Source organism: Camarhynchus parvulus, chromosome 4A (genome assembly GCF_901933205.1).
Source record: "Camarhynchus parvulus chromosome 4A, STF_HiC, whole genome shotgun sequence".
NCBI lineage: Eukaryota > Metazoa > Chordata > Aves > Passeriformes > Thraupidae > Camarhynchus > Camarhynchus parvulus.
This window is the reverse complement of record NC_044600.1, coordinates 6,488,454-6,500,575: the sequence shown is the minus strand read 5'-3', so window position 1 is coordinate 6,500,575 and position 12,122 is coordinate 6,488,454. Positions and strand designations below refer to the sequence as shown.

The 12,122-nt window shown below is 40.0% G+C and overlaps 1 protein-coding gene across 2 annotated transcripts in view; it reads right to left on the bottom strand.

Moving 5' to 3' along the window:
* The window catches only part of MAP7D3 (MAP7 domain containing 3), a 43,109-nt gene that overhangs the window by 18,776 nt on the left and 12,211 nt on the right, over positions 1–12,122 (bottom strand). For both annotated transcript variants that reach the window (XM_030967452.1, XM_030967453.1), the window contains exons 2-7: positions 11,171–11,266; positions 10,313–10,393; positions 8,308–8,471; positions 6,213–6,327; positions 5,281–5,313; positions 837–941 (exon numbers count right to left, since the gene is read on the bottom strand). In XM_030967452.1, coding sequence (XP_030823312.1) covers positions 837–941; positions 5,281–5,313; positions 6,213–6,327; positions 8,308–8,471; positions 10,313–10,393; positions 11,171–11,266 — 594 coding nt within the window. The remainder of the gene's footprint in view (positions 1–836; positions 942–5,280; positions 5,314–6,212; positions 6,328–8,307; positions 8,472–10,312; positions 10,394–11,170; positions 11,267–12,122) is intronic.

Genomic DNA, 12,122 nt, shown 5'->3' with positions numbered 1-12,122 from the left:
AGTCACTGATTTCCCCACCGGGCACAGAATGGATGAGCACAAATTTTTCTGCTGCATCACCTTCCAACATGAACCAGCAAAATCACCTTTAGCTGTGTCTGTGTCAGGGATTCTTTTAGCTCAGTTTGCTTGATCAGAGGCTGCAGATTGGCAGAACACTGCAGCACAGACCTAGCTGAATCTGCTTTTGTATTAAACAACTTTTAGCTTATTCATCATTTTAGACAAACAAAAAAGCAAAAGCAAAATCCTCCACATCTGTGATATAGGCAGGTTCATAAGAAATTCTGGGAAGAGTCCAAATAACAAAATCTCATGCTAAAACAAGCCAAAACATGTGCTCCTACAAAGTTTTTATTTATCTTAACAAGTATATTAGGACAATTCCTTGTCAAAATTGATTTTTTTCCTTCCCACTGGCAATCAAATGACTGAAGCTGTCTAACAGAACAAGGCAAACTCTATTTTCGCACTGTTTTTATTTTCCTGAATTTTTAGGGTGTGAATTAAGGCATGCAAATCCATAGAGATGATGGGAAATTATCTGTGAATCATTCAGCAAGATTTGACTTTAGTAACAGAATTATAGAAATAAAAAATAAAAAAAACAGCAGCTTTTACCATTGCTCTTCTCCTCTAACAGAGATCACACCAACTGGGTCAAAGCCCTGACCAGTCAGGCTGGATTAACAAATTGCATGAAATGCATCTGAGATCAAAATATGAAGTGAGTCACACAGCAGGGGAGGAGGGAGGAGTTTTTATTCCACCTCCTGTCTCCTCCCCAGGCACAGCTGAGCAGTGCCCTGCTCCCAGCAACCCACACCCCCACTCACCTCGATCTGAGGCATTTAACAGAGCTGCAGATGACGAGGACAGGCCTTTGCTCACGGCAGCCTCTGCCTGTTTGAGGTTGGCTGTGGAGGGTGAGCGTTTGCTGGCTGTGGAGAGAAGTGATAACTTCAGAACCTGCCCTCATTCTGAGCCTTTCACACCTTGCTGAGAGCTCACTCTCCAAGTATTACATCCTGAAAGGTATTTCTGCCTTTGTTTGATGACAAACAAAAAATTTTGTTTTCCTCTGAATAGGCTTGATACCATTAACACCAGCTGGGACAGGCACAGAGCAGGTAGAGTTTAGTGGAGTCATGCCAGGATTTATGCATATGTGTGCAAAAAAGGGATTTTTAAACCCCATGCCCCTAACATGTAAGGACAAAAGCTACTGAGGTTGTCTGCTGTTATCAGACTGGCAAGACACAGAAAATAACAACAAAATCTGGAAAATGTCTTTTGTCATTCTAGCCATATAGGCATGTCAAAACAGTTTTTTAATCACTAGTTAATAAATCCAAACCAAAATAAATTATTTTGGAGGAATAAAACCAAGTCCTAAGGAAAGGCAAGAAAGCATTCCTATTTCTGATTGCTTCACAAAGGTTGCTGTATTTTAGAAACTGCCATTTTTTCTCTAAAAGCTACTCTTCACTTAATGTTTCCTATCAAATCTGCAATTTTTCAGAAAAAATCCTGCCACAAGAGGCATTAATATTTTTTTTTATGTGTATACAGATACATACACATGCATAAAAATCATATCTTGTGTGGCAGAACTGAAAGTTTATTACAAGGCAGATAAATACCTGCTTTTTAATTTCAAATAATGTACTTTCAGGATGAACACTACTCCCGAGTGTGAAAGCCTTGGAAAAGCACGTACCTGTTGCTACAGAAACTCAGTAAGCAGAAAACATTAATGTACACAGAGTGGTGCAGACCAGCACAACAAACACACGAAATTCTAAACATCTAATACAAGTAATCAATTTTACTGACACATTGCACAGTAAAGATGATTAATCTGAACTCATTAGTGCATAAATACCAAAGGACACAGCAGCACTACTCACCACAGAGGCAACATCTTTTCCCTTTGCCAGCATGCTACAACAGCCCCTAACAGCCAGAGCCAGGACATGAGGATTCCTACGGACAGCCCTATGGGAAGCTCTTGGGACAGTGAAAAAGAGCAAAGTCCCCGTGGGATAAGAAGGAGATCTACTGAATCTAGTTTAGAAATTCAGATCTGAGCTTAGTGCATGCTTCCCCAACATAACAAAAAGAAGAAGAAAAAAAAAGGGGGGCATTTTACGAATGAGTCTGAGAACTGGGATAACTAAACAGCCTCAAGAGGTTTTATATACGAAAATGAGGAAGCTCGTAATTCGTGTATTCGGGTGCTTTTGAAGGGAAAGGCTACCCTCTAGTGTCTGCTCTTTAAAGGAAATCCTGGCTCCTACCTGAACTCAACTGAGTCCAACACCTCCAAACATTACAGAGACACTTCACACAGATTTCTCTTGGTTCAATTTAGTACTTCAGCACTTGTATGAAATCTGAGATTTGGTGTATCACCTACTGTGACCCAGGTACAGAGGTCAATGCTTTTTCAATCAATACATTTGCATGATCAGATGGCCTCAGCTTCTTCCCTACCTCATTCACAATTCTGCAAACTTTAAAGTTTCTTTCTCTAGAAAAAAAAAAGCTTTAGAAGACAGGCAGGATATTCCTGCCTCAATCAAGGGTTTGAAATGCAAGAAGCACAGAGCCCATGTGACACCAACTTCTCTATTTTTCTAATGGAAGGGGGAAAGCAAACTGCAGCAGCAGAGCTGAAGAAAGCACATGTCTGCCATGCAGCAGGACTTGGAAGTGGGCAAGGAGCTGAGAAACATGAGATCTTAAGAAAGTCAGAGGAGCTTTCAATCCTCATAGGATTTCACAGAGAGAGGGTGCTGCAGCATTGCCTGAGGCTGGATAACATTAGGCTACATGAAATAAGATCAGCTGTCTCTCACTTCCTTCCAAATTTCTACCAGGACAAGGAAGCTCTTTATTTAGCAAGGGGAGACTCTGGCAGCCCCATTTCTATTCTAATAGCATGTCTCCAGTCCTGATGCACCTGAACCTCTTGTTCTGCTCAGCAGGCACCACTAAAACATCCCCTTTAGCAGGACTGTCATCAAGGATGCTTTATTGCACAGCCTGGCCATTTCTCTTGGCAGACCCACACCCTGCCTGCTTCATCTCAGCACTGACAGCAATGCCATTAATGTAACACTTGACTCTGGGGCTTTCATCCATTTTTACATTTCTCCATCAGCAGGATCCCTGCTGTGGTCTCATGAATCACACTCAACATCCCACAGAACTGCTGATGGCTGGGGAAATGTTCCATTACATGGGCTTCACTTCCCAGAGCACACTATCGCCCAAAACCTCTGCTCTGCCACTCAATGTTCCTAAATATTACTGTTGACACACCCAGTTCATGGAAGACGTATCTGATTCTGCATTTTTTTTGCACAGCACTACAACAGACAAGAATGTCTTTTGTCCTAAAATATTTAAAGAATATTTGAAATCAGTTCCCCAAATGGTTCTCATTTCAAGAAATGGGGATTTAATCCCAAATCTGCCACAGAATTTGACAGTGGAAATATAATATTGCATTGAAATTTGCTCCAGACATGCAGTTAGAGAAGATGCACTATTCAGCCACAATGATGTAATGGACTAGAGCTCATATGATGTCATTTTTCAGAGTAAAAAGAAAAGGTAATTGTTGTCCTTCCAGAAAATACACAAATATAAAGCAAAATGGACCATATAAGGATTTTTTAGAAAGCCAGCCACACTTAAGTATCCCACATGGCTTAGGTAGATTTTTAATAATAAAGTAATGAGTTCTCAAAAAGAACTACCCTGAAATAGGAATAAATATGAGAAATGTAAAACCAGTCATGGTTCCACATTATCCACCCCACACCTCATAGCTTCATGTTTGAAACATTAACACAAAATCAAACTCAATTTTAAAACAATGTGGGTGGGTGCACAAGGGTTTGACTAGGACATTGCATTACCTGTTTATGTCCACAGCAATTTTTTTCCTGATTGGTGCCAAGTTACCCAAATTGATCTACTGCTGCTGAACTATCTGCATAGTTACTTTATGATGCATAAATCACAGTTTAAACACTTATTATTATATCAGGAGCATTTCTGTTGGAAGGTATTTTATCTTAAATGTGCTTCAGCAGCACTGAAGATCTTCCTCCACAACGGAAAGGACAGACAAGGCTCATTTCCTCACACAAATCAGGAGAGAGCAAAGAACATTATTTTGTGTTTGTTAGTAGAATAAAACCCAGCGCTTTCTTAAACATGTAAGGCAAAAGTGATTTCCCAGTTTCAAGGTTAAATGATATTTGGTAGTGAGAGATAGTGAATGGATTTATCTATGTATCCAAGGAACACATGTAAAGCAAATAAACAAACCAAGCCAAACGGGCTGATTTTGGAGAAAATTAGGGGCTCATGATGTGCAGGGCAAGGGAGGAGAAAAGTTAACTAAAATACACAGGTTTCTGCTGTGTTGCCAGAGTAGTTAAACCATACTCAGTCAGACCTCACTGCATTGTCAAGTCTCACTTGTCCGTGTCACAGACAGCTGCACTGCATTAGTAACGTTGTGGGCACGCACAGACTGCCAGGATTCAGACTCAGCTGGGTCTCAGCTGAGAGTTTTCACCCCAATCTAGCTACAAGAAATAATTTTGCTTATTAAACATGTGTATCAGTGATCCAAAGCATTTCTATGAACGGCCCAGTCTGTGCACTGGAAAGTGCCAGAAATCCAGTGAAAACACATTTCATGTGTAGAATTATCTTTAGGTAATTGGGACAGCTCTGATTTTGCAATAGCCTTCATGGAAAAAGTATCAAACTGCTCAAGAGACCCATTCCCTTTCACAAAGTTTCACTAAAATATCTTTGATTTTGCAAATGTTACTTCACCTGCTGGTAAACCAAACCGAGACCTACCATGTACTTTCTGCAAAGCAATGGGAGTCTGAAACCGCCCTTAAACCCTCCAAACCTTACACCACTGAATTATTTATATTCAAATACTTGCCCATAGAAATTTCTCTTCTCCCTGCGCTGTATCCAGACCTCTAAAAACCCAAATGCATATAGCCTTTCCCTGAAAATTCCCTCAGCATGCCATGACTTAAGTTGTAGTTGAATTAGCTGGGAGGGATAGCCAAAATGAGGGGGGCTGCTTTCTACTTAGGGATCACATTTGTCGCACAGCTGGCCAAGATCCAGGAAAAGATCTAAAAGAAGATGGTTTTCCTTAGTGTGAGAACTCAAGCTTAAAAGGTTAGTAGCGAGTGTAAAATAACAGAAAAAGAAAATTTTAGAAATCTATACCACCAGTTCCACCTTCATCAGTGCTCTGTTGTTCTGTAGAAGAAGAAGGTTTGTAAGCGAAGTCATGAGGTCAAATAGCAAAAAAATGCAAATTTACAAAAAAAAAAGGGATGCTGCATATCATAATGACAACTAATATCAAAGCACTTTCAAACATGTTACAAACACACACTCAAGCTGACAGAAAATGACAGTACCACACTCAGTACAATTCCACCAATATAGAGGATACGCTGAACTAAAGCGTTTTTTGATTTATTTTATTCCTGGCCAATAACTTATTTATTGGTGGTTAGGTAGTGCATGAAAAGATCCCTTCCACTGCAATCTATATTTGCTGGTCTGATTTCAGAATGTTTACAAGCAGAAACAGTCAACTGTGAAACAGGAAATTATCTGATTTCAAATTAAAGACTGTTAAAATGCATCACCTAATCCAGAATAGAATCCATGTTCCAAGAAGCTTGGACTGTCCACTGCATCTCCTTACCCATTACTGGGCATTCAAATAATCAGTCAGCATTCCATAACTCCAAGGGTGTGTTTAAAACATTTTAGATGTGATATTAGAGTACAACTGGGTACTTTTGGTTTCATCGCCAGTCCTAGCACTCCATTCCACGAACTGCATTTAAAGGATTCTGAATTATCTTAATATTACAGATCATAATTCCTCTTAGCTGATGTTTGAGGGCTGGCAGTGCTGTCACATGCTGTATTTCCCATGGAGCTTCTCTCCAGCTCTTCCCAAGGTCAGAAATAGCTCTGAGCAGCATTTCAGGGCAAGTACAGATATGACATGTTCCCACAGATCCTGCTTTAAAATCCCAGACAGGAAAGGATGCCCAGGTCCCTATGAATAGTGCTCCATCTGCCAGTGTTCACACAGAATATTCCATGATTTCACTCCTACTAAACCCAGTGCTGCTTACCTGTTTTGCCTTCTGAGTCTGGAGTTACAGACCCTCCCCATGACCATCTCTTCTGTCGTGTTTCCAGCCGCTGACTCCGCTCCAAGGTGCGGTGCAGAACTGCTTCATAGCGCTCCTACCAAACAACACCTCCATGAAGCTTAACTGTTAACCACAGCCATGCCAGGAAACAAAATATAGACCCCCACCCCCCTAGCATGATTTATAATGTTTTAGCAGGCTGTTGTTACAAAATTATCATGCAAAGAATGCTGGAGGTAATTAATGGCTTCAAAACACTACTTCAAAACATGATTAGGTCAAGCTAAAGCACAGATAATCTATTCTTCTCTTTACTTAAAATAGCCACCAAACAGATTTCCTATTCAGTAAACAGCACTACTTATTTTCTAAATAGGGATGAACCCCAAACTGAGCAAAAGTAATCGGTTACCCTTGAAATTATTTATATCGTGAAGTTATTTCTAAAAGGTGATAAAATTTCTCCATTATAAAATACCAAGTATAAAGTTATTTGTATTTTCAAAGAATGACCCAAGTCTTAACAGACACTGACAGTATGAGAGATGCGATGAAACCAGGAACAGCAAGACATAAAGGCGAAACTATAAAAGAAGACCAATCAACTTCAGGCCTCAGCAGCCATTGCTGACAGGACAAAGAGGGCTGAAAGAAGCTTTTGCTGCTGTCTCCAGAACTAGTAACTGCCAGCAGGGGAGCTTTAGCTCTTGTGCATAAAGATGAACCATGCTAGACTCTTTCTTGCCAGCCAGGTTTCCACACGTGTCAACAACACATTTCTTTTCTGGAATAGTTATATCCCAAGTGATCTTTTGAAGCAGTATTTTCTGCAGATACACTGCAGTAAGATGTCAAGGGAACTCATTATACAATCATTTCTCCCACTTGGGGACACTAGACTTTCACCTCCTCTCAACACCATTTCACAACACAAACTAAAGAAGTCACCATGCAAAACACACAATGTAAACCTGGAAGGAAGGGAGGATTCTGCTCACTGACAAAAGATAAAACTAAAAGTTTTTGTTTGAAATATACAGCTTAGTTTCCCCTCTGTTAGAGAAACCTGAACTAGAGTTTACCTAAGGTGCCAAAGCATCCAGACATTATGTAATCTGTAGATTGTATTTCCATGGAGGTATCTGCAGTGCAGTAATTCTTCAGTCAGAGTTAAAGACATAGGTTTTACTTTACAAAAGACAGAAATGAGCTCAAGACCTCAATCTAGTGAGCTCAGAGATACGCAGAATACCTGAGGAGCAGGGGTGAGACAGGTATCTGAATCCTCACCACAGCTAGTGGTCTTCAAGATTTTTAGAACCACTCCCTTTTCCACAGTATTTGCTACTGTGCTACTGCTCCTCCCTTATTAGAAGATTAACTAAACGAGACCTGGCTGAAAAAGTTAATAAGTTATAATAAGAACTTGCACATTTAATATGCACTAACAGATCTACTTGTCAAAATGATGGAATAACTTCATGTATTAATTTCTCCTGTCAGCTTCTGTCCATTGAGTGAGTCCCAAACTCAAACTCTGCTCTGCCTGTCCATGTGCAGTCAGAGCAAAGGCCAGTGAGAACAGTCACCACACAGTTCAAAGCAGCAAATGACAAATACACAGATAACATCAGCACCTTTCATCATACAGGAATGAATTCTGGTTTAGAAGAATTAAGAGAGTGTGAGTCTCATGCCACAGCAGGGCTCCAAGGAAACAAGACCCAGAAATAAAAGAAGTAAGTCTAAGACCTGTCACCCACACTGATTTACAGACAGACTCTACAAAGTGCTCTGAAGGTATCTGGAAATCTAGGAATATGGGTTGGGGGTTTTGCTCATGTGAAAAACAGCCAGTGGTCAAACAGCCACAGCTCCTGAAGTCCTGAGTGCCTCAGCTATAGCCAAAGCTCTATGGGGAAGGTGGACATGTGCCTACATAGCCCACTGTAGACGTGGAAAATACTTTTATGTTCTAACACATTCATCATTTCCCTGAGTTTCTCATTCACAGCATGGTAATGTAGGAAAACCATGTAGTTCTTTTAAACTATGGAACTTTGATGTGTGTTACCTTTTCCTCCTCTATTTTTTGTTTCCTCTTTTCTTCTACTGCTGCCCTCCGTTGTTCCTCTTTTTGCTTCATTTCTTTCAGCTTTCTCTGCCTTTCTTCTAACTGTTTTTCATACTGGAGTTTTGCCTTTCTCTCCTTTTCAAGGATTTGTGTCTCTTTGGCAGCTGTAAGAATATTTTTAAGAAAAAATTAAAATCAAACTTAGCCATTCATCAATATTGCAATACAACTTACAAGCAAGAGACTATTCCAGCAGAATTCTTACCACCTGAAGTGAAAGTGTACAGGAAGATGAGCTTGCAGAGGTGACAACAAACAACAGACTCATCTTTAATTCTGTCCCCAGGCTGGAAGTGGAATTAGAACTTTGCCTGCTACTAGGCTTTACTGTCTAGACAGGAATATCAGGATATGTATATCCCCTAAATTAAGCATACACTTTTCTTATCAACATAATAGTGCTGTCTCTGTAAGGAAGCTGTAAATCAAAAATCAAAAAGTAGAATTTCCAATGCTGTAGTTTTTTGGTTTTTTTTTTAAGAACAAAATATAGTAATATTTAAGGCACTGAGTGACAAGATGGGAAGACCCTACAATTCCTGTATCAGAGTTCAAAATAGTTCTATCACGATTCTCTGCAGCCTCCAGCAAGGAACAGCTGTGTGCAGTTCAACAGGAAGCCTCAGGTCCTGTGACACAAAGCTAGAATGCACAGAGTATTTTCCATGGCCAGACAGATGAAATGAACCAAGAGACCAGATAATCACACCAACAATGCACAGGCAGCATCTACACATAGGGCCTCCAAAATATTTCTGAATTTTATATGCATTGTAGTACTACCCTGTTCCCATATTAGGATAACACAGTAATTCCTGTTGTTGTGGGTCTTTGCTTTTATGTTGAGAAACAAACACACAGCTCAAAGAGACATCTCTCCTCACTGGGAGAGAAGCTGGGAGCCCAAGACCCAGCACTGCAGGGCACACTGTGACCCTTTAATCTCCTGCTACACACACATGCACTGATTCACATCACAAACAGCATAAAGCTGGGTAAGAGTTTTCTGCTGTTATCTAGCTCAGATTCCCTGCTAAGATAAAGTGTATACTGCTGACACTTCAATGCAGGAGTCATTTCAGTGTGCTGGGAAACAAGGGAAGCAGTGTTCAAGGCAAACAAGCTATTCAAGTAGCTAAATCTTTTTTGGTTTTCTCTGAATCAGCACTCTTCAAACGTCAGTCTTCAGGGCTATAGGAAGGACTTCTAAGCTAAAGTTCTATTTTCCAAAGTGGTTTTGTTAAGGCTTCCAGTAAGGAATTAGCTAAATTTGCTGGGTGGTCACTAAGAAATGAAAGGTCAGAAGTGACACAGAGCTTCAACAAGCTACAACTCTCTAATGTTCCCCTCTGAAATCAAAAACTTCTTCATTCAGGTTCACAGATGGACACTGATGCCAGACCAAGAGCAGCCCTTGTCTCTTGTCCCCAGCAAGCTGACAAAAAGTGACAAAACACAGAGTAAGGGGGACAGTAATTCCTGTATGAGAAACATTTTAGAAAATGATATTTTAAGTGAAACATGAAAATACCATGTTGCTTTTCCCGTTCTTCTCTACGCTCCCTGGCCAGTCTTTGCCTTTCTTCTGTTCTTAGCATGGAACCATCTATCACTGTCCTTCTAAGCTAAAGTTCTATTTTCCAAAGTGGTTTTGTTAAGGCTTCCAGTAAGGAATTAGCTAAATTTGCTGGGTGGTCACTAAGAAATGAAAGGTCAGAAGTGACACAGAGCTTCAACAAGCTACAACTCTCTAATGTTCCCCTCTGAAATCAAAAACTTCTTCATTCAGGTTCACAGATGGACACTGATGCCAGACCAAGAGCAGCCCTTGTCTCTTGTCCCCAGCAAGCTGACAAAAAGTGACAAAACACAGAGTAAGGGGGACAGTAATTCCTGTATGAGAAACATTTTAGAAAATGATATTTTAAGTGAAACATGAAAATACCATGTTGCTTTTCCCGTTCTTCTCTACGCTCCCTGGCCAGTCTTTGCCTTTCTTCTGTTCTTAGCATGGAACCATCTATCACTGTCAAAACAAAAATTGAAGACACATAATTGTCAATGACTTTGAACATTCAAATTTAAATAAAATGTCAAAAGTCTTTTCTGTCAAAAGGAGAAACTTCCTGAGAGATGCACACACCACCAAATCACTGCACACTCTATATAGAGATAAAAGACACCATCTGAAAAATTCACAGAAAGCTGAACATCCTCCTCTTCCCTCTTTCCATTCCCTCACAACACTATTTTTAACAGGTGCAAGAGAAAGCAGACATCACATTAAAGGCTCAATAGGTACAAAGGAAAGCCTAAGAAGTCAGACATGTGAGAATCCAAATTCAGCCCTGATCCTCATTCTTGTACATATTAACTCCCATGAACAAGAACGACAGGAATTTAGGAAAATGTCATCTGGGAACAGATAGTTCACCTGTCATTACAAATTCAGAGCACTGTAGGACAGCTCATTTGCAGACTAAGCAGAACCAAGACTTAGGCAGTCTTTGCAGATATAAAAACTTGAATTTCAGCAAGAAGTGAGCTGGTAACTTGCCCAGTTACCATCATTTATCTTTGCTGTCATGCCCTGCTTACAAGACAGGCAACTTCAACTGAAGTCTGAGTCAGTCAAAAACAGAAATTTGTCATCAAAACCAGACCTACAAACCATCTACCACGTGCTCTGATGCCTCCTGAAGAAAGAGCACCAAACTTCTCTCTAAATATGTTCTTTTCAACCCCTTCCAACCCTCCCTTGTGAGCCCAGCACTTCATTAATTGCAATGACCTGTAATTATACCTGGTTTAGTTGCTGTCTTTATTGAGGTCTGAACTGCAAGAGGGCTAATGCCACTTTGGCTTCTTCTTTCTTCTGCTATGGCTTGGGCTGCAGCAACTGTGAGAAAGAATCAATCCACATTAAGAAAAGCTCTACAACTGAAACTCATGAAATAAATATCCAAAATAAATACATAAAATTCTACTTGAGGTTGCTGATGCTTTTATTAAATAACTAACTGGGGGCTGCTCAGCTTGTAAGGAGAAACTTGTCAAATGAGACTTGAGACCTGGCAAAGCATTTTGTTGTAAAAACATTTATCAAACCTTATGTTTTAAGACTACAGAGTTTCAAAGATAAAACTTATCTAATACCTCTTCCAAAACAAACTCCATTATTTTGCAAAGCTATATGTGACTTACACTTAATAATAGAAACTCTTTGCTACCACATGAGCATTTGTGGGCTGCACACATGTATGTAATAACCCATAGCACTGCTAGAATCATATTCTGATGAGACCCAAGCAGGGAGAGGTCTATGAAGACCTGTCATTACTCCATGACATGAAAGACAAAGGGGATTAGCTGCATAAAGTAAACCACTGAGTGATGTTTACAAAATACTTCTGAAACAAGATCTTCAAAAATAAATTTTAATTATAAATTAGACTCCAAAACAGTAAATTGAGCATTTGTGCAGAGACCCATTCACATTATCTGAGTTTCACCAAGGTAACTTCAGCAAAATGCAGGGCTACAACTCACAGATAATCACACAGAAAGGAAATGCTACCAATATTCATTTTGCTAAATAAAAAAAATCCATCAACAAGTCAGGGAGACTAATTTACTGTATCACTCCCCCCAGATTTTCTTTGTTTTGATATCAACCTTCACTAATCACTTTGCAGGGTGTGAAGAGTTACAGGGAAAGCAGGCAGGGTGACCTGTAAGGCAGCATTACCCCAGTG